The following is a 23,529-nucleotide window of genomic DNA, read 5'->3' as shown; positions in this document are numbered from 1 at the left end:
CTATCTGCCCTTTGGAAAAATTGGTGATGCCATAATAAATAAATATATTGTGTTACATGTTTCTTTATACATTTCAATTGTTATAAATGTATTTATGATGGATTTTGTATATTGTTTTGTTGGAAATGAGAAAAAATAAAACTGAAACTGAAACACCCTAGAGATTGAACATAACACCGAAGAGTGTAAATGTAACAACCATAGGTGTTGTAATAACACCTATAGGTGTAAAACTAACACCACCAATTTAACACCGGTGTAAAATAACTGGTGTGGTCCTCTATGTACATCGGTTAACACCACAGTTTTTGCTGTACATCTTTTCTTTTCTTTGTGACTTTGTCAACAGAAAACGTGACCCTGAACTACTACCAGGTTGTAGGTGGAGGAAACCCTCCTGGAAATCCAATCGCCATCTCCCAACCCGTGTCATCCAGCAGACCGATGTGCATTGAGGGTGTCATCGCGGGCCCCCTTGATGTGGTAGTAAGTTCATCGCCCTCCGTGGTTGTCTTTGATGTCGTCATAATAATCGAAAATGTTTGCAACACCACTGCCATTATTCATCGCTTTCAACGCCGAAAAAGTCACCATATATCGTGATCGTCATCACCACCACCATCACCATCATCATCATCACTATCATTATTATCATCACTATCATCACCATCTTATTATTACCATCATCATCATCATCATCATCATCACCATCATCATCTTCATCATCATCACCACCACCATCATCTTAATCATAATATCATCACCATCTTCATCATATAATAATAATAATATAGGGTATTTATATTGCGCACATATCCACCTTGTTAGGTGCTCAAGGCGCTCCTATATTACCTGGCTAAGCTAGGCGTTCATAGCGCACACAGCCTCTTGAGGAATAACTTCCTATCGGTACCCATTTACCTCACCTGGGTTGAGTGCAGCACATTGTGGATCAGATTCTTGCTGAAGGAAATTACGCCATGGCTGGGATTCGAACCCACGACCCTCTGTTTCAAAGTCCGAAGACTAATCCACTGGGCCACAACGCTCCACGCATCATCATCATCATCATCATCACCATAATCATCTTCATCATATTATCATCATCATCATCATCACCACCACCATCATATTCATCATATCATCACCATCTTCATCATATCATCATCATCACCACCATCATCATCATCATCACCACCATCATCATCTTCATCATATCATCATCATCTTCTTCGTCGTCATAATCATTTTCATCATCATCATCATCATCATTGTGTTGGTCGAACTAGCACACTGTCTAATACCTCCTATGGCTTGCTTTTAATTTAATCTGTTTATGGGGTTGTCGAATTTCCATTGATCTTTTTACTTGTGCGTATTTTTGTTAAATGAAATGTCAATATTTCATAAATTCATCAAACTCAAATTTTCCTTATTTAATAGTTACACTCATGGTTGTCATATTGTATAGTGTGTCCAAAAGAATACGAAACGTGTCTTTAGAGATAATTTAATAACAATTGAATATTCTTTTATCATAGCCTGACTTTTTAGTCCGATTGTGAAATAAAGAAGAAATGAAATGAATAAATTAAACACCAATAGTAAGAGTGGAATCTCTAATTTGATTCGAGACCAATTACTAAGTGAACTGTTCAGACGTTGGATGAATACAAATGAACACGGAAGCTTGTCGGAATCGATTTGCGTAGAAACTCACTTGTGAATCTGAACCCACTCCCATCTTTAATGAAATAAACTTTTTCAAAAAAAAAAAACTAAAGATTTTAACAAACCTCGACCCATTTTTCCTACGCAACTTGGTTTTGACATTGAATTTTCAAACTGTTCTTGCTAGTCCTGACGTTAAATATTAATATTATAGTTGGTATCAAAATAAAGAAGAAAACCTAAATGTTATGATGATGTAAATGAAAAATGAAATACTATAAATCGTTTGGCTATATTGAGAAATATAACTGGGAATCCTGGTTTCCGTTATTTTTAAAGTAAAACACTGTACAGCCTCGACTCACAACTTCAGCTTACTTTCTTAATTTGACAGATTTTGGCTAATTGTAATTGTATATAATACACGTCTTATTACTTTCACGTCATCTGCTTTTTAAATCATTGTGCTTTTATTGTCGATTATATGTTTCCTTATTTCCTTCACATGTACTTACTAATTTATTTATGCCTCTTTGCTATGTAAATTAATTTGTTATAATTGTTATGTTATGTTATGTACACTGTCATTGGGCCCCATGGGAGACCAACACTTTGTTGAATGGGCTTCCCTGTTTTTGAATAAATGAATGAATAAATAAATGAATAAATAAATAAATAAATAAATAAATAAATAAATAAATAAATAAATAAATAAATAAATAAATAAATAAATAAATAAATAAATAAATAAATAAATGAATAAATAGATAAATAAATAAATAAATAAATAAATAAATAAATAAATAAATAGATAAATAAATAGATAAATGAATAAATGAATGAATAAATAAATAATAAATAAATGAATAAATAAATAAATAAATGAATGAATAAATAAATGAATAAATAAATTAATAAATAAATAAATAAATGAATAAATAAATAAATAAATATATGAATAAATAAATAAATAAATAAATAAATAAATAAATAAATAAATAAATAAATAAATAGATAAATGAATAGATAAATGAATAAATGAATGAATAAATAAATAATAAATAAATGAATAAATAAATAAATAAATGAATGAATAAATAAATGAATAAATACATTAATAATTAAATGAATAAATGAATAAATGAATAAATATATGAATAAATAAATAAATAAATAAAATATACGTAGCCGTCTCCACTAATCCTTCTCTCTATCTCTCTTGTCAGGCGTTTCCTCGTTGGATGAGAGATCCCCGTACGCAGATACCACAGAATAACATGTTCTTTTTCGTGACATTGCGTCCTACCGGTTCAACCGTCATCAAGGCAGCCAACACTAACGACGGTAAGACCATGAGGCTGTTTCACAAAGATTCAAGTATGACTTACTTAAGTCGCACTTAAATGCCGACGCGTACACAGTAAAAAAAATATACAACGCTGTTTACTATATTACTATATTTTATAAAAACAGTTTAAACAAGATTGATTGATTGATTGATTTTATTTGGCAAGTCACCATAATATATATACAGTAGCATTAAAACTAAAGGCTTGCACAGGATGACCCACGAAAGCTCGAAAGCTTATTTCCAGTGTTTAAATCTTAAGTAACAAAGTCTAATTTTCAATATCTAGTCTTCAATAAATTAAACATAATTGTTTAAACAGTTAAACAAATACTGTAAGCTTCATAATTATAGTAAACAGCGTTTTATAAAATCTTAAACAGCGTTTTTACTGTGTACATGATATGCAACGGGCAATCGTATATTGATCATCACGCAGCAGTAGGAGGTCCTCTTCGCATGATCTCACTTTATACCGCGCGCAACTAGGCATTTAAGTGCGACCCTAAAGGCGACCGCACACCTTACAATTGGTCTACGACTCAATTTTGGAATAAAACGTAGTAGAATTTGATGCTAATATTGAGACGGAATATCTTACTGCGTAATGTTTGAAATCATTGTACGAATACCTCTGTTCAAATCTGTGACTATGCTATCATCCTTCTTAGAATAAAAGCAAATTTAATATCTAGTCGTAATGACGTCATAGCAGTCGTACGATTGGCTACGATTTGAAACTAATTTGGCCTTTACTCCAAAATAAAGGCTTGCAATCTTTCAAAATGGTTATATTAGTATTCTTTCAATTAATTTTAACCTAACATAAAATGATATGTTCCATTCACATTTTCAGAAAATGAGCAAAATGCGATTTGTTCCAAAATCGGATCGCAAACAGTCGTAAGGTGTGCGGTGGCCTTAAGTCATACTAAACCTTTGTGATACATCCCCCATATCAAATATTCAAAATATTTTTCAAAACAGTGTCAAATATCAATGTCGGATATCCAGGCAGTGATCTATATAGCTTAGGGCATGTGTTGTGCCATTTTTGCTTTGTTTTATGTTCCCTCTCCTTCAAAGAACAATTATCATTATTATGATATAGCACAGTTTCTCCTTAAAGGTGGATTGAACTGTGTGTGGTCTCTCATTGACTGTGTGTTATAAATACATAGTCTTCAAATATACGTTTTCAGATATCTACTAATACTACAGAGGATAAATGGACCTATAATTACAAATGTTTTGAGAGGAAAAGTAATTGTTTTGCTACTTGGTAACATAATTATTGCGGTATAAATTTATTGAGTAGTTAATAAGCATGTTATCATTCAAGTTGGTCTATATTACTAGACTACACTAGCATTATGGGAAAGGAAACTGGCAAGGTATGAGTATAGTTGAGGACTCTAGATGGCGCTATTGGTTCGTATCTGCTTTAAAGTGTAGTGGTTATTATTATTATTAAGATTAAGGTTTTTTCGCTCAGTGACATACGGAGGATTCAATAACAGGGTAAATACATTGAAAATGCCTGACAAATGACAAAGCACAGCTGGGGAGTAGTCTGCTATGCAGACTCTGAAAGGTTCGTATATGGTGGGATCTCAGCGCGCACGCTGATGCTGGTTTGTGAAGCACACCAGCCTGAAAGGACAATCGAAGCGAGCCATTTCACATCTTCAGCCATAATAGACATAGGCCCCGTTGTACAAAGAGTTACGATTGATCCAATCAGTCTAACTATGGAAAGCCAGCAACGTCAACATATGAAATGCATGTTTGTTAAAAAAAAGTTCTAAAGAATCCATATCCATAAATTAATTGATTTCTTGACAATTTGGAGTGTTCTCCTTTGATTACAATGGACATTTTGCAAATTTCCTGTAGAAAAAATTATGACACTGATGGATTTCCATAGAGTTAGGATTGATCGGATCGATCGTAACTCTTTGTACAACGGGGCCCTAGTCTGCTATGCAGACTCGTTGAATCAGTTGTGGTACACACACTGCAGATGTGGGTCTACATTTGTAGACTAGCTGGGGAGGACTTTGTCGAAAAAAAAAAGAAAATCGGTGAACCGGAACAGGAGTTTCGTCCTAAATATTGGAGCCGACAAAAATTACAAATATGTCGTTTGTCCCGATTCCAGGTCATGCTGATTTTATTTACCAATTTTCCACAAAGACTACTTGGTTGTTCTTTAAATTGTCACAAAGGACATTTGACAATACATTTGCTGTGTTACTGAAAGCGTTCTGCGTCGCGGTGCAAAAAAAACCCCTCTATTATCATTATTGTAGCACAGTTTCTCCTAAAAACTGTCTTCATTATTGTCTGCCCCCCTGACGAGTTACAACTGATCCCTGACGAGCCATAATTGAACTTGAAGACCTTTTTTGGTACAAAATCCGTTATTTGTGGTTGAAAACCTTTTTTTGCTTATCAAATTTTTGGGCGGAAGAATTTGCCCCCCCCCCTTTGGAAAATCCTACGTACGCTACTGGCTGCAGCTAAACTCATTTGACTTTACAAGACGGGACAATTCCCGGGAACGCTAAATATACTGCAGGGTTCAATGGCGCAAAACCGAATATCAGATTCAGTGTGCGTGTGTGAGCCTGTAATGACCTTCTTTTGAGGATTTTTTTTTATTACAGTTTACCGATCAACCGGGGACGTTCCGGTCAAGATAATTAATTCCTTATAAATATCCTTTCATACCGTTTCATATTGGAAAAAAAAATACACTCAAGTTGTGTGTAAATATAGAGCGGTGGGAAGCGTACCCAAATAGCGATCTCGTGTGTTAAAGTGGCATTTAAAAAAAAATCATAAAAAATAAGGAGGAAATTCGCGGGTTGAGTGTTTACTACCAGTGGACAGGATATATGGTAAGACATTCCATATCTGACCAGAAAAGGGTATCTCGACCGGCTCATTTTAAAAATAAATCGGCAGTTATGAAGACTACACCTGTCAGGATCCAATTTATCACTTGAGAGAGTAAAATGGCCCTAATTCTTCCGCCAGTAAAAAATAGTTCCAAAGTAGTGATACATCTTTCCAATTTGGAAAAAAGAAGTTCAGTAGGTACCCTCCCTAGAATCAGTGTTAGATTGTCAATCGTATGCATTTGTGTCAATCAGTATCATGTTTAAAAATTGAGAATGGGTTGGCTCGAATGAATATCTTTTGCCTGCCAGTTGTAATTAGGCCCGTGTAACCGTATCTTGTCCATTTACCCCATCACAGATCTCTACATGACGACTGAGAACATGAACAGGGAATGGATTGCTAGTCTTGGTCGAACAGCCTCCGAGTTTCGAATCGTACCTCAAGGCGGTTCTGCGTGTAAATCCACCGAAGAAACCCCCACCCTCGTGATGTAAAAAAAGAGGATAATAACGCGCTCTACAGATTTTTATAAATCACCTTTTATTCATAAAAAAGGGGAAACAATTACAATAATGGGCCCAGGTTATCAGTTCTAAACGAACGTAATACAGGGCAATGTACCATACAGAAATATCGGAATTGAATCAATATTCATTAATAATAGCAGGGCCCGCTGGGAGAACAGTTTTCGGAACTGAAGCGGCTACCCTGGGTAAATATACCGCTATTATTATTATTATTATTATTCATGAGACATGTGTTAACACGAGCAGCACATGTTTGACATCACTGTATTTGATTTATGACTGCATATATATACATATATATCATCACACTATATATATATAGATATAATTGTATTTATCATATACTCTGTAAAATGCTCTGTTTAAATTTGAACTAGAAAATCAGCACTCGTAGTGCAGTCACTACACAAGCACTTTAAGTGCTAAAATATCACTTCATTTTTTACAGTGTCTGTGTAACAATTGCGCTCAGTAACTTTCGCAGAGCCGCACTATTTTTTACGATCACCCATTAAACAACACGGGCACGCGAGTCTATTGCCGTTCTGGTGCTAATAAAAGCAGCTTCAAAATAGCCCGGGTCCTGGCGCGGGCTATTTTTAGCTCGGGCCATTCATAAACTCATTTTTTTAACGACTTAAGTAGCCCGAGAGGCCGAGACTGGACTGCGGATCAGCGAGTTACTGAAAGAGGTATGATATGGGCGATACTACAGTTTCATTTCGGCAATGAATGAAGTGTCTATCATGTTCTTATTTTTTCCAAGTATAGTCAGTGAAAAGGAATAAATAGCAAGAACAAGGAAGACAATCATTGAGATTAACGAGGTTTAATAGGAAGAACATTCTGGAAGAAATTACAGAGAATAGTCATTTCCATTATTTGCTATCCACTTATCTTATCAATCAAAACATGATAATAATAAGGTGAAAAATAATAAGTTCGAAGGTGATTGTATTTGGTTTTGGTGGACTTCTAGGCATTTTGGTAATTCAAAAATCATTCAGTATTTATTTACTCGTTCCATTATATTGTAACATTTTTTTAAATTCCTGTGACAATGTTTCTTTCGAAATATTCAACCTAATGAGCAGAGCTTCATTATTGAAGAGGAAACAAAATTGCTCATGAACAGATGTTTTTTTAAAATGAAATGATTGATTATTGTAAATTAAAACAATTATTTGTAATCGTGTTTCTGTTTCTGTTTCTGTTTGTGGTAACTCCCGTAGGAACTCGGCAGGACAGCATTTTTTGCTGGTAAACGCCAAGCTGGTATACAACCAATTACCTTGGAAACATTTTACGTCTAGGTTAATCAGTCATAGTGGCTGACGTAATAGACGACAGATATCACTCTTGGGCCTTTTTATCAAAGTGGAGACAATGGCAGAGTCGGGATTCGAACTCACAACCTTGCAATTATGAGTCCAATGCTCTAACCACTGGACCACACGACCCGTGGTTATGTTCTCGTCTTTAGTCTGAATTATACACAGTATTATTATAACCACTTATTTGAATTTATGATTTGCCCTTGATTATGGCTCTGCATGTGATATTTTGGTAAATAGTTTTATGAAAAAGTTGAGCAGATTTTTTTTTTTTTTTTGTCCTCATCAGAGGTATTTATTACATTAAAATCAATAATCAAACACATACAATATATACAATTAGTTTCATATTTCACAACCTTTTGATTTCAATATACTGTTTTTCTGATATTTTTATCATGTTACTCTTTTACATTGAAATCAATAAACAAACACAAACAATATATACAATTAGTTTCACATTTCACAGGCTTTTGATTTCGTTGTACTGTTTTTCTGTTAGTTTTATCTTATTACTCTTTTCAAGAAATCTTAAATTAATGACTAATTCTCTCTTGAAATCTGACAACATAGAAAAATAGCTGAATTTTTTTGAAGTGAACTGAGCCAACATATAGACTCTATAAATCGTATATTGTGCGAAAACCAAAATTACATTAAGAAAAGCCATGTTTTCATTTTCAACATCGTGGCCAATCAATAATGTTTTCTCATTAATCTGAATATTCACATTAAACTGGATCTTAATGAAATACCGTAGTTTTTGCCAAAATAAATTCACATGTGGACAATGCAACAAAACATGATCTAGAGTTTCAATTTGTTTACAATGGTTACAAGTCATGTCTGATGTGATATTCCATCGAACTAAATTCTCTTTATACGGCAAAATCCGATGCAGCAATTTGAAATTATATTGTTTAACTCTGTTATTAAATAATTTTCCAAAAAAAAAAAAAAAAAGTTGAGCAGATTGGTGCGGTGACATTAATTTTATTTAAAGGAGAATGAAACTCTTGGAGCAAGTTAGCTTTTGTGAAAGCAGAAAAATCAAAGAATAAGATCAACAACAGTTTGAGTAAAATAGGACTAGCAATAGAAGAGTTATGAGCATTTGAATGTCGAGATCACTAATGCTATGGAGATCCTCCCATTGGCAATGCGACCAAGATCTATGATGTCACAGATGAACAACTCTCCCCTTTTGGACACTGAAAATATACCCCAAAACATCTCTTTTTGCTCATTCTAATCATATGACAAACGATTCATCAATGATATAATGTTGTGAAACCTCTGTACTTGTCCTCTCATATTAAAAGAGAACACCTCAACTTGTGATAGACTCTATAAAAGTGAGAATATAAGTGAAATAAGTACTAAAGTAGTGAGGAAGTTGTACGTGTGTGACATCACAGATCTTGGTCGCATTGCCAATGGGAGGATCTACATGGCATTAGTGATCTCAATATTCAAATGCTCATAACTTTCTTATTATTCATCCAATCTTCCTCAAACTTTCAACAATATGTTTCTTTGATTTTTCTCTTTGATATGGATTCAGCTGGTTTCAAGGGTTTCATTCTCCTTTAATTCTATTTAAAGAAAAAAAATCTCTTTTTCACAATCATGAAGTTTTACCTGTCGCCCTGCAACAACAACTACGCCATCTACGGTGAAGTTCTGATGATGCTTCCAGCCTCCGAAGTGAACACTAAAAAACAAAAAGGTTGATTTCCCAATATTGGGTAAAATGGGAACATGCATGTTGGGTGATGTTTTGTAAATTTACGCAATTTTATGTTGCGGTGAAATAGCCCAATATGGGGTAACCAAAAAACAAATACCGAGCAAACATGCATGTTCCCTTTTTACTTAATATTGGGTAAAATTTTACTCAGTGTTTTTAAAGTGAACCCATACAGAAACGGGAAAAATTTCATAATTGTGAAAAAGCGCAAGTTTTCTTATGTAATTTTGGTAATTAGTTGTTTTAATATTCCGTCCAATATCAAGTTCACTTGTCAAATGTAAAGAAGGATTCACGGGGATGTCACGATTCTCTCGAATTCTGTAGAGACACAAAAAGAAAGGAAAGAGGAAATTAAATTAGAATGGATGAGATGATTGCATGGAGTCGATGGACTAAGTTTGTGTTTATGTGTGAGAGAGTAATATTCCGCATTTATATAGCGCTTAAAACATCGGAACGACGTCTCCAAGCACTTAACATATATATTATTACCCCGGTGGTCATCGGATCCTTGCATGCCCGCATACAATGTATGCACCTTATCCACTCCCTGGGGAGCATTCCAACAAGAGTCCCAAGACTCAATTGCTAGGCATACTTCATAGGCTTTCGCATCCTATCGGGTACCCATTAAACACCTGGGTGGAGAGTGGCAAATGGTGGATTGGCGCCTTACCAAAGGGCATTTGGCTATGATGGGATTCGAACACACGACCCTCTGATTACAAGGCGAGAGTCAGAACCGCTACACCACGGTTCTTCCACCAGAGAGAGAGAGAGAGGGGGGGGGGGGAGGGGTGTCAAAGAGAAGAAAAATAAAGGAGGTGTGACCGTAAGCGATAAAAGGAGATCTAATAGGGATACAGTATAAAGGAGAAGGATAGGGGCAAGGAGAAAGAGAGAATGGGGGGGGGGGGGGGTGGGAGATCGAGAAAGAACGGAGATTGACTAAACGGAGAGAAACCCAGAGAGAAGAAGGGAGGGGACGGGGGGGGGGGGGGGAGAAAAGAATAGCAGGATGTAGGACGAGGAGGATGATCGAGGGTGGGGATTTAAGTCAAACAAATTTTTTTTTCATAATACTTTACAATTATACAAATGCTAGCTACTCAAATTTCACACGAGTCATTTTTCCATTAAACAAAATCCTTATCGAACCATGTTATCTCGGGAGGGGAATTCCCGAAATGTCCGGGGTCCCGTAACACAAAGGTTATTGATTGATCGTACGCTTGGCTTTTACGACTGATTGTACATTGTAGTCTATGCAATCAATCGTAGACAAATGTTCTACGATCATTGCTAAGCTTTGTGTTACGGGCCCCCGAACAATTACATCTCTGCGATTTCATCTTTCGAAACGTTTTATTCAGTCATGGTTGATCGGCGTTGTACTTTGTGGAGAAATCTATTGCAGAATAAAATTATGATTTGTTTTAATGAATTAACGCCTCTGGAAGAGGGGCGGGGTGACACTTAGTAATTTCATACACTGTAAAAACTGTGATGTTAAAACTTACACCAATTGGCGTTAATAGAGGACCACACCCTAAGGTGTTAAAATAACACCCTAGAAATTGAACATAACACCAAAGAGTGTAAATGTAACAACCATAGGTGCTGTAATAACACCTATAGGTGTAAAACTAACACCACCAATTTAACACCGGTGTAAAATAACTGATGTGGTCCTCTATGCACAACGGTTAACACCACAGTTTTTGCTGTGTACATTATGGCCTACCGTCTTCAATATTAGGCAAAGGGAAATGCATCGGCTTTAAAGGTGAAGTTCACCCTGTTAAAAAGTTTATCGTAAAATAGCGGACAAAACTAACGATAAAAAAAATTGCAAAGGTTTAAGAAAAATACATCAAAGAATAAACAAGTTATTAGAATTTTAATTCTTTGATTTGGAACGTCATATGCGAGCAGCTTTACTACATATCGTATGGGGAAAATCAATGAATTGTCATTTTCTAAGAAAATTGAAAACTTTACTGTATTTTCAGTACATAAATCTATAGACAAATCATATCCACACCCGTTTCTAGAAGAAAAAGACATCACAAACCATTAATTTATTCTTCTTAGGATACATACCGTATGGGGCAGCTGCTCGTTCACGATGTCACAAATCCAAAACTTAAAATTCGAATAACTTCCTTAATACTCTATAATGGATTTTCCTCAAACCTTCATCAATATTTTGTATTTTTTTTATTATTATTTTTTTATAAACAAACTTTTTTCAGTGTGAACTTCCCCCTAGGCTTCAAGTGTGTTGTAACACAACAAACAAAAAATACATGTCATCCAAACGTTCAAATTCCTTTGTAACATTTACAGGATTTTATAACATATTCTCAACGTTCAAAATATTTACGAAAAGGATATGGAAACATTTTCTCAACGTCGGATTTATATATACAAGTTTCATATCCTCTAAACTTCTTCAGAACGTTAAAACATTTTCAAAAAGTATAAAGGATGTGAAAACATTTTCAGGACATTCCAAGCGCTTTGGTTACATATATAAGATTAGAAAGGATTTGTTTGAACATTTGATATGTTTTTATGGCGTCTAGAAAAAGTGAAAGCCTTTTAACAAGTTGAAAAGGGTTTTCAAAAAGTAAAATTCATTTGGAAATGTTTTTGAAAGTCATAAAAATGATAGGTGATTTCTGGGGGTACATTTTCAAGGACATGCTGGAAAGAACATTTCTGGGGGTACATTTTCAAGGACATGCTGGAAAGAACACACTGTGATCACAGTGTGTTCACATAGTAGACCATGTGAACATATTATACACACTGTTAAAATGCTCACATTCAACAATGTGAAGAAATTTCCACACTGTGGACACTTCAACAGTGTGACTGTTCCCCGGGAGGGGGGGGGGGCACTTCCATTCACGAGTGGATACCATGCGCGACCATGGGGTCTCGAAAAGCACCCTAAACACGTAATTTCCTTATTCTGAAAATGCGCCCCTTAACAAGTATTGGCGTGTGAAACCCTACCCTTAACAAGTATTGGTAACAAAACGATACTCTTGGCAAATGTTCCCTGAAATGAACCCCTAAACAAGTACAGGAATTTTTTATTGTTACGGGTCCTTCGGTCGTCGGCTTTACCTTATTTGGTTTAGTACGACCCCACCTTCTACACCTCGCGCAAATCGGACTCTAAACACGAAGTGTTGGGGCAAAAAGGGCATCCTTTATAAAACATTTTAATTTTGTTTTATCATCCCCGCGAATTCGACCCTAAACACGTAATTTTCCTAGCAAAATAGATACCCTTTTTTCATTATTTTTGTGTTTTTGAGACCCTTATCACGTTACGTACGTAACGTGCCCTATCGTGAAAAAGACATCCTTTTTACGTGTTTTTTGGGTCGCGCGCGGTATCCACTCGTCAATGTAAGTGCCCCCCCCCCCCCGGGGACTGTTCACAGCGTGTTCACATGGTCGACTGTGAATATGTGATTCACACTGTTGAAATGCTCAAATTTAACAATGTAAAGGTGATTTTACATTGTGTTCCACACTGTGGCAGACACTGTGGGGAAATTTAGATACGTGATTAAATTACCTGAATGCGTGATGTGTCCGTTCAGATCTTCATCGACCTCTTCGATCATCTCGTCGACGTCGCGGTCGTTCGCTTTGATTCCGAAATCGACCAAGACCTCCTGTAGATCCGATGCACTACTGGTCAAAATGGGAGTTTGAGTTTGGGAGGGGGGGGGGGGGAGTGTAAAAAGGTCTTTATTTAGCACTTTTTGTAAATCGTTGACTGTGTGTTATAATTGGCTAGTCTTAATATATATACCTTTTTGAGATCGAGAACGAATTATCCTCATATTCTATTTGTGTAGACTCGGACACTAAGATGTTTTTGCGAGGAAAAGTACCTGTTTGCTGCTTGGTATACCATAATTCTTGCGATATGAATGGGTGATTTCAAGTTCAGTGTTGACCTTTTGGTGATGGTGTTAGGTCAATTCTTACATGAGTATAACACCAAACATAGAATAAAGATGCTCCTGAAGTCACTCACCGGTTGTTGAGATGTCAATAATGTGATCTGGATCAGTTTTACAAACTCAATGCAAGTTTTGGAGCTAGGGGAAGCAATTCCAACACTAACACCAACATCAATTCCAACACTAACACCAACATCAACGCCAACACCGGACTTGAAATCACTGAATGTATCGAGTTCTCAATTAATCTGTTATCATTCGACTGTGTCCATATGACAAGACTACATGAATACCCTGCTCCGAATGTTGCATTATGGGTAATGGTTTTGACCAGTTATGAGTAGTTTAGGACTTGCGGTAGTGATATTAAGGCTGTTGTCTATGAGGCGCCGAATGTACCAATATTATATAGAACAATTATTTGTTATATAATCATTATTTATTAAATAATAACTATTATTTATATATAATTTACATTTTATTCGTAAATAACTACTATTATATAAAATATCATTTCTAATTATTTATATATAATTCCAAGTAATACTTCATTATTTGTAAATAATAATAGTTCGACATTCCATTATTTATAAATAATGATTATTTGTTTTTCATTATTTACAAATAATGATTATTTGTTTTTCATTATTTATAAATAATGATTATTTGTTTTTCATTATTTACAAATAATGATTATTTGTTTTTCATTATTTATAAATAATGATTATTTGTTTTTCATTATTTATAAATAATGATTATTTGTTTTTCATTATTTATAAATAATGATTATTTGTTTTTCATTATTTACAAATAATGATTATTTGTTTTTCATTATTTACAAATAATATTATTTGTTTTTCATTATTTATAAATAATGATTATTTGTTTTTCATTATTTATAAATAATTTGTTGAGTTTTCCATTATTTATAAATAATGATTATTTGTTAAATAATGAAAACGTCTACTTCATTATTTATAAATAATTTTTTCGAGTCCACCATTATTCTCATTATTTATAAATAATCATTATTTAATGTTCGAGTTTTCCATTATTTATAAATAAAGATTATTTGTTAAATAATGAAATATCTACTTCATTATTTATAAATAATAATTTTGTTTCAATATCCCATTATTTATAAATAATCATTATTTATAAACAATTTTTACAGTTTGCCATTATATACAAATAATCATTATTTATATACAAATAACCATTATTTATTAAATAATGCCATTATTTATTAAATAATGGAAAACTCGCTATAACATGCAAATGTGGGACCGCCCATGATATGAATATTCATGATGCGATTTCCTTTTTCGTGATTTTTCTTCACAAATTTTTGTCCATTTCCTCTTCATAATGGCATTTCTTGAAGCAATTTTCTAGGGATATGGTCTGATTGTAATATTCTTCATTTTCTATATAACTTCGTCTTCGTAGAAATATCAAAAAGTGTAATTTTATACGATTTTTCCTACAGTTCACAATCCCCATAGGCGCGCGTGTATCGTAGGGACAACCGGTGAATCGACGGAGTGCTCTTCATCGAAATACTACGTTGGTTGGTCCCCGGAAGTGGCGGGCGGAATTTAGCCCGAATCCTCGATGGAAGTCGATCAAGTGCATATGAGCTGAGAGAGTGAAATATCAGTGTACTTGTACAGGCCCTTCTACTTTTTATAAATATTTCTTGTTGCTTTTTTTGTTAAGTTAATTTTTCCTGGTGTAGAGATAAGTTTCAGTTCTAATAATGCACTTCAAATACATTTTGGAGTGTCTGTTTGAGGCGTTTGGGGCGATTTCACCCTGGCCCCAAAATGCTCGCAACGACAATACGGGCAGACTTGGGCATGATGACCCCTAATTTTTTTAAAACTTATTTTTCTATTGAAAATTATCACAAAATTCACCAAAAGTGTGCACGAAAGCCTTCGTATTTCACTTTTAAAACTCCAAAAAGTGCCCAAAATGACAAGCTTGGTCGCTTCGCTTCCCCCCCCCCCCCCTCCTCCGAAAGAAATTATGTATACGGCCATGCTCTAAAGAGCCTGGCACATTGATTTATGTATACTTCATTTTCATTATTTTTATCTCATTATCATCATGGCCTTACGCAGAATTTTTTCCGGGGGGGGGGGGGGGGTGGGGGAGCAGGACGCGCGTAAACTTTCTCATAAAAATCTTGAAAAAGCGAAGCGACCAAGCTTGTCATTTGAGCTTGGTCGCGTCGCTGTCTCGCTTTCAAGATTTTTTTTGAGAAACTTTACGCGCGTCCTAGCTGCTCCCCCCCCCCCCGGTAAAAATTCTGTGTAAGGCCATGATGATAATGTGATAAAAATAATGAAAATGAAAAGTACATATAAATCAATGTGCCATATGCTCTTTTGAGCATGGCCGTTCACAGAATTTCTTTCGGGGGGTGGGGGCAGACGCGCGTAAACGTTCTCAAGTTGAAAGCGAGACAGCGAAGCGACCAAGCTTGTCATTTGGGCTTGGTCCCGTGGCTGTCTCGCTTTCAAGATTTTTTTGAAAAAGTTTACGCGCGTCATGCTCTGGCCCCGGCCCCCCTGGAAAAAATTCTGCGTAAGGCCATGTTGATAATGAGATAAAAATAATGAAAATGAAAGTATACATAAATCAATGGGCCAGGCTCTTTAGAGCATGGCCGTATACAGAATTTCTTTCGGAGGAGCCGGGGGGGGGGGGAAGCAGATCTAGACGCGTAAACGTTCTCAAGTTGAAAGCGACACAGCGAAGCGACCAAGCTTGTCATTTTGGGCACTTTTTGGAGTTTTAAAAGTGAAATACGAAGGCTTTCGTGCACACTTTTGGTGAATTTTGTGATAATTTTCAATAGAAAAATAAGTTTTTAAAAATTTAGGGGTCATCATGCCCAAGTCTGCCCGTATTGTCGTTGCGAGCATTTTGGGGCCAGGGTGAAATCGCCCCAAACGCCTCAAACAGACACTCCAAAATGTATTTGAAGTGCATTATTAGAACTGAAACTTATCTCTACACCAGGAAAAATTAACTTAACAAAAAAAGCAACAAGAAATATTTATAAAAAGTAGAAGGGCCTGTACAAGTACACTGATATTTCACTCTCTCAGCTCATATGCACTTGATCGACTTCCATCGAGGATTCGGGCTAAATTCCGCCCGCCACTTCCGGGGACCAACCAACGTAGTATTTCGATGAAGAGCACTCCGTCGATTCACCGGTTGTCCCTACGATACACGCGCGCCTATGGGGATTGTGAACTGTAGGAAAAATCGTATAAAATTACACTTTTTGATATTTCTACGAAGACGAAGTTATATAGAAAATGAAGAATATTACAATCAGACCATATCCCTAGAAAATTGCTTCAAGAAATGCCATTATGAAGAGGAAATGGACAAAAATTTGTGAAGAAAAATCACGAAAAAGGAAATCGCATCATGAATATTCATATCATGGGCGGTCCCACATTTGCATGTTATAGCGAGTTTTCCATTATTTAATGAATAATGGCATTATTTAATAAATAATGGCATTATTTTAAAAATAATGGTTATTTGTATATAAATAATGATTATTTGTATATAATGGCAAACTGTAAAAATTGTTTATAAATAATGATTATTTATAAATAATGGGATATTGAAACAAAATTATTATTTATAAATAATGAAGTAGATATTTCATTATTTAACAAATAATCTTTATTTATAAATAATGGAAAACTCGAACATTAAATAATGATTATTTATAAATAATGAGAATAATGGTGGACTCGAAAAAATTATTTATAAATAATGAAGTAGACGTTTTCGTTATTTAACAAATAATCATTATTTATAAATAATGGAAAACTCAACAAATTATTTATAAATAATGAAAAACAAATAATCATTATTTATAAATAATGAAAAACAAATAATCATTATTTATAAATAATGAAAAACAAATAATCATTATTTGTAAATAATGAAAAACAAATAATCATTATTTATAAATAATGAAAAACAAATAATCATTATTTATAAATAATGAAAAACAAATAATCATTATTTATAAATAATGAAAAACAAATAATCATTATTTGTAAATAATGAAAAACAAATAATCATTATTTATAAATAATGAAAAACAAATAATCATTATTTGTAAATAATGAAAAACAAATAATCATTATTTATAAATAATGGAATGTCGAACTATTATTATTTACAAATAATGAAGTATTACTTGGAATTATATATAAATAATTAGAAATGATATTTTATATAATAGTAGTTATTTACAAATAAAATGTAAATTATATATAAATAATAGTTATTATTTAATAAATAATGATTATATAACAAATAATTGTTCTATATAATATTGGTACATTCGGCGCCTCATAGTTGTCCGTATGCCCTTAAAGGGTCTATTAAAAAAAAATCCCAAGTCCGTATTAAACGTAGGAGCTAAGAAGGGGTCTAGCAAACAGAACATTTTCAAATCGATACCTAACCGTTTTTATGACGTCCAGCACCATTTGTTAACTGTCTAAAACGGACGTTTTAAAACGTACATGCAACGTTCAAGTAAGAAGAAGGATTTGTGGAAATAATTTTCGAAACTTTAATGGACCCTACAGAATCAAACGTCCCTTACAAAATATATGTGAAACATGCTCGGGGTAACAAACTAAGATAACGTTTTCTGGGACTTATTTCTTTTATTATATTTTTAACTGTGGTTATAAGTTATTCTGTACATGTCTATGTGCTGGTAAATTGGCTATGGTATTGCAGTATTCATTTTCACAGTTAACATGACATCATTATAATTTCATCTATTGCTTTAATTATTACCAGCCCAGCAGCCCCCTCCCCACCCCACCACCACCACCACCCCCACCCCACCCCACCCCCACCCCCTCCACACACACTTTCCATAAGCAGAGTTGCTGACGCCCTCTACGGGTAACTGACCTGATGGCTCCCCTGTTGTGCTTGTCGAAAACCTTGAACATGTCTTTCAGGTCGGGCTCGGAATCTTCCTCCTTCATCAGTGATAAAAAGTCTGAGTAGGTCAGGGAAGTTTTCTCTGAAAAATTGTACGAAAAGAAGAATAAAAATAATGATGTCATCGATGCCACTGCTGCAAGTGATGAAAATGGTGGTAATGATGATGATGATGCCTGATGATGATGATGACAAAGATGATGATGATGGTGATGATGAAGATGATGATGTTGATGAAGATGATGATGATGATTCCTGATGATAATGACGATGATGTTGATGATAGTGGTGGTTATGGTGATCGAGGATGATGATGATAATAATAATAATAATAATAATGATAATAATAATAATAGTAATAACGATAATAATAATAGTAATAATAATAATATAATAGTGATATGATAATACAAACAAAAAATATATAAAATTAATAGGCATAACCAAAATGCTCTCCAACAAATAAAATTGTCTTTTGCTACAAGTAAATTAATTATCTTAAAAATACGTAATACCAAACGTATAAAAATTACGTCCTTTACTCCTTAGTGAAAAGAAAAAAAATAAAATTATTGAATTCAATAATCGCATGAATGTGTAAATACCTTTATTTCCCGTAACTTCATGAATCATGTTTATGATTTCTTCTTCTGTTGGTAAGAATCCACATGACCTCAATGCTCTGTTGACGTCATCAACTCCTATCTCTCCGGTTGATTCATTGGCAAAAAGTGAGAAGACATTTTCTAGCCCTGGGTAGAGAGAGAAAATTTGAATTACAAGATAATTATATGACCTTAGTTGTTCCTACCTCGACTAATGATACGAATACTATCAACTGGATGCTGTTGCTACTACATAATCTTCATCGTCGTCCTCCACATCATCATCATCGTCTTCGTCTTTATGGTCTTACTTCTTCTTGTAATACTACCATGACTACTACCAAGACAACAACTTCTACTGCTAATACTACTACTACTACTACTGCTACTACTACTACTACTACTACTACTACTACTACTACTACTACAACTACTACTACTACTACTACTATACTACTACTACTACTACTACTACTACTACTACTACTACTACTACTACTACTACTACTACTACCACTACCACTACTACTACTACTACTACTATACTACTACTACTACTACTACTACTACTACTACTACCACTACACTAGTACGACGACGACGACGACTACTACTAATGCTACTGCTGCTATTACTTCTGCCTCATCCCTTCTTGTTTTTCTTCTCCTTTTTCTTCTTCTTCTTATTTGTAAAATTTTGATTCTCAATAAAGTTTTACTTTGAAAAGTCAAAACGTCTTCCTCTATTATTTTCATGGTACCATTGTCACTGATCGATGATTCGAACAGCGAATCTATTTTTATTTTAATGTATGTGTGAGGGTGTGTGTGTGGGTGCATGGGGTAATATCTATTAAATCATAGAGCTGTAATAGCTCTATGATTAAATCACCTCTATTTGAATAAAATTCCATCATTATTATCCTAACTTTTAATCATTCATATGTTATTATATTATCGGTTATTATATTCATTACATTTGTAGTATAGCATCGATGAGAGTAAGAAAAGCCTAGTCATCAAAATGTTCACACTGTTCATTTAATTGAAATTTATTAAACCGACATTAATGAGAAACCATTAAAGGACTAGTCCACCCCAACAGAAAGTTGATTTGAATAAAAAGAGGAAAATTTCAAACAAGCATAACACTGAAAATTTCATGAAAATCGGATGTGAAATAAGAAAGTTATGACATTTTAAAGTTTCGCTTAAATTTACAAAACAGTTATATGCACATCCTGGTCGGTATGCAAATGAGGAGACTGATGACGTCATCCACTCACTATTACTCTTTTATTACATTATATGAAATATTCTAATTATATCCTCATTGTCGAGTGAAACAATGGTTAATCCCTACCTGAACATTTTGAATTAGAATTGTTCCATACCATTTGGTTCAGTCAATTTGGTCCTTATTGTCAAATATGTAAATAGAAATAAAATATTGTATAATATCCAAACAATAAAAAAAAAGTGAATAGTGAGTGAGGGATATCATCGTCTGTCTAATTTGTATGTTACTGAGTTGTGCATATCACTTTCCTTTGTGAAAAATAAGCAAAACTTTAAAATGTCATAACTTTTTTTTAAATTTTATATCCGATTTTGATGAAATTTTCAGTGTTGTTCTAGTTTGACAATTATCTATTTTTTTCAAATCAACATTTTTCTTGGGTGAACTTGACCTTTAAATGCTACTTTACCGTTATCTTCCTCTGTCTTCACGCAGCGTTCCTACGGACAAAATAAGATCGTTTGAAAAACTGAACAATTAAGAGTTAAACATTTGCGAAGGGGGGGAATGTGTGTCACTATGGTTTCATTTTTCTATAACTGTTATAGAAAAATGAAACCATAATGACACATACTGTAATACATTTGGAATTTCCATTTTATCTCGGGATTCACAAATTATAGATCCGTTTCAATATCCTTCTATTACACACGTAAGACGGAAGTGGGATTGTGTCATTTACAAAAACAAACAAAAAAATCAAACGAATAGATAAAAACAAAAGAAAATAACGATTTGGTTTTGCGGAAATGCAAGCTATTATCATTTTTTGCTTGGTTCTTGTCCGCTTTGTGATTGCGTTATTGCGTATTCATCAAAGAAGAACAAATCTTCACAAATTATTTGTTTTGAGGCCGAAGTTTATACTGTGAAATGAATATTACCGATTAAAAGAGAACATTTTTATCATCAGAATTAATGTAGTTAAGTCAGTATAATATATAAAGAACTCGAAACAGGATTTTGCCTCTTGATCGTGGTGACATTGAGAAATAAAAAATATAAGAAATTATAGTTTGATTTGAAATGTTACTTCATTTCTCAAATGAATTAGACCTACAAGGAGCAAGAGAGAAAACATAAAGAAATTCGTATCTAAAAAAGGAAATAAGAATAGGCCTCATACAACATAATTATATATCCTTTATTTACATGTAATACAATAACTGTCGAATCATGGTTTATCTAAATAGCTTAGATATCAAATAAGGTTTTACATTTAGATTGAAATATAATTGTTCGTGAGCAAAATAATCCTGTGAGATTAACCCTAACTAGGCCGGGCTTTTTTGGCTGTTCTGTGGCCGGGGGGGGGGGGGGGTTGATTCAACCCCCCCCCTGAGATCTCGGCCGCCGATCGCGCGAGCGCCGCAAAAATTTGCACGCTGGTAGTGTGCGATGTAATCTACAAGGCTGTATGGTAAAATTTTCAAAAATAATGAGATTTTATTTTATATGAATTAATTATGCTAATTTATGCATAAATCATACTTTTTGCTCTAATTCACTAAATAAAGCTCCTAGAATGCTAATTTTTGGTGAAAATATTCTTTGTAGCATTCTTAACAATGGCAATGGAAAAAAACTTCGGTTTGGAAATCAATTTCTTATGTATTTTATTGTTTTATGAATTTCTTATCTATTTCTTTGTTTTTCAACCTTTTGTTTTTCTTTGTTTTTTTCACCAGATTTATTGCACAACCTTTTTTAAGCATAATTATGCTAAAATCAATTGCTTTCAGCTGTTTAAAGTAAAAATAATCATATCTTTATGAATAAGATGAGAAAACTCAATTTGCATTGACTTTGTACACAAAATCACGTTTTGGAACAATTTTTGGTCTGACATGCACTTACAAAATGTTGCGTAATTTCGGAACCGTGTACCCGGGCGTCACAAATTTGGTCTCAAAAGATGCGCAAGACTTAAAAGTATAAACTCTGCGAGTGGCGCGGTCAAAAAATTTCGCGCGTCAGAATGATCGCAGAAAATGTTGAGGGGGGGGGTTGATTCAACCCCCCCCCCGGCCATTTTAGGGTTAAGAATCTTAATTGTTGAAAATAGAAATAAAAAGAAAATACTGTTAATAGAAAAAAAGAAAGAAAGAATGAATGAATGCATGAAATAAAGAAAGATATAAAGAAAGGGGGGAAAGGAAAGAAAGGAAGGAAGAAAGAAATACAGAGAGAGAAAGAAAGAAAATAACAAAAGGAAAAGAAAGCATGAAAGAAAGAAAAAATGAAAGAAAAAATAAAGAAATACAAAGAGAGATTAAAAAAAGAAAGAAAAATTGATTGTAATAATTTCTTTATTTCAAAGAAAACTGTGTACAAAAGTTATGACAGTGTTCCAGAATACCAATATACTAATATCCCATCATTCCAATGAGCGAATCGGGAGGCTTTTGACAGTGATATGCGCTATATCAGCATGCTAATATTATCATTATTATCATTATGGAAAGACAATTGTTTATTCTAGTAAAATTGTTGTAACTTACCATTTTCTTGATTATGTTTCAATCGGCTGCCCTTATAGGATCTCGAATACCAAATTTCGATCAGGCGTTTTCCTTGATAAAAGTTTAGCTTGAGCGATCAGGGTGACTCGTGAAAATGATTTGCAAAGCAATTATACAACAATCGAAATAAAAAGGTGAAATCGAAACCTAATTTCTCGTTATGATGTAGGAGGTGCACATTCGATTGAGAAAGATAACTGGCGTATCAATTTGGGTATTGATTTCAGTGCGATTTCAATGTTTGACCGATCGGGATGACTCGTGAAAATGATTTGCAAAGCAATTATACAACAATCAAAATGAAAAGGTAAAATTGAGACCTGATCTCTCGTTATGATGTAGGAGCTATTATAGGACGAGGTGCACATTCGACTGAGAAAGATAACTGGCGTATCAATTTGGGTATTGATTTCAGTGCGATGTCAATGCTTGAGCGATTGGGATGACTCGTGAAAATGATTTGCAAAGCAATTATACAACAATCGAAATGAAAAGGTGAAATCGAGACCGATATAATCTTTTATGATGTAGGAGCTATTATAGGACGAGGTGCACATTCGATTG

General features: G+C 34.1%; 2 protein-coding genes across 3 annotated transcripts in view; one reads left to right on the top strand and one right to left on the bottom strand.

The window, feature by feature from the left end:
• LOC129263531 (uncharacterized) overlaps positions 1-9,225 on the top strand; it is a 23,403-nt gene extending 14,178 nt beyond the window's left edge. Inside the window, exons 6-8 of the mRNA XM_054901437.2 lie at positions 350-486; positions 2,898-3,015; positions 6,284-9,225. Coding sequence (XP_054757412.2) covers positions 350-486; positions 2,898-3,015; positions 6,284-6,420 — 392 coding nt within the window. The 3' untranslated portion in view covers positions 6,421-9,225. The remainder of the gene's footprint in view (positions 1-349; positions 487-2,897; positions 3,016-6,283) is intronic.
• Positions 7,263-23,529, bottom strand: LOC129263532 (uncharacterized). Of its 2 annotated transcripts, none has more exons than XM_064100744.1 (6): positions 22,945-23,529; positions 20,853-20,883; positions 19,145-19,291; positions 18,507-18,621; positions 13,139-13,257; positions 7,263-9,858 (listed from the first exon to the last, which is right to left on the bottom strand). In XM_064100744.1, exons 1-6 carry the CDS (start codon positions 22,945-22,947, stop codon positions 9,830-9,832), a joined length of 444 nt encoding a protein of 147 aa, XP_063956814.1. In that variant the 5' UTR covers positions 22,948-23,529; the 3' UTR covers positions 7,263-9,829. The 2 variants fall into 2 exon arrangements, with proteins under 2 accessions (XP_063956814.1, XP_063956815.1); XM_064100745.1 differs by having other exon boundaries at positions 13,139-13,254; positions 22,945-23,523.

This window comes from Lytechinus pictus, chromosome 6 (genome assembly GCF_037042905.1).
Source record: "Lytechinus pictus isolate F3 Inbred chromosome 6, Lp3.0, whole genome shotgun sequence".
Taxonomy (NCBI): Eukaryota; Metazoa; Echinodermata; class Echinoidea; order Temnopleuroida; family Toxopneustidae; genus Lytechinus; species Lytechinus pictus.
The sequence above is the reverse complement of the archived record's forward strand: the minus strand, read 5'-3'. Positions and strand labels throughout refer to the sequence as shown.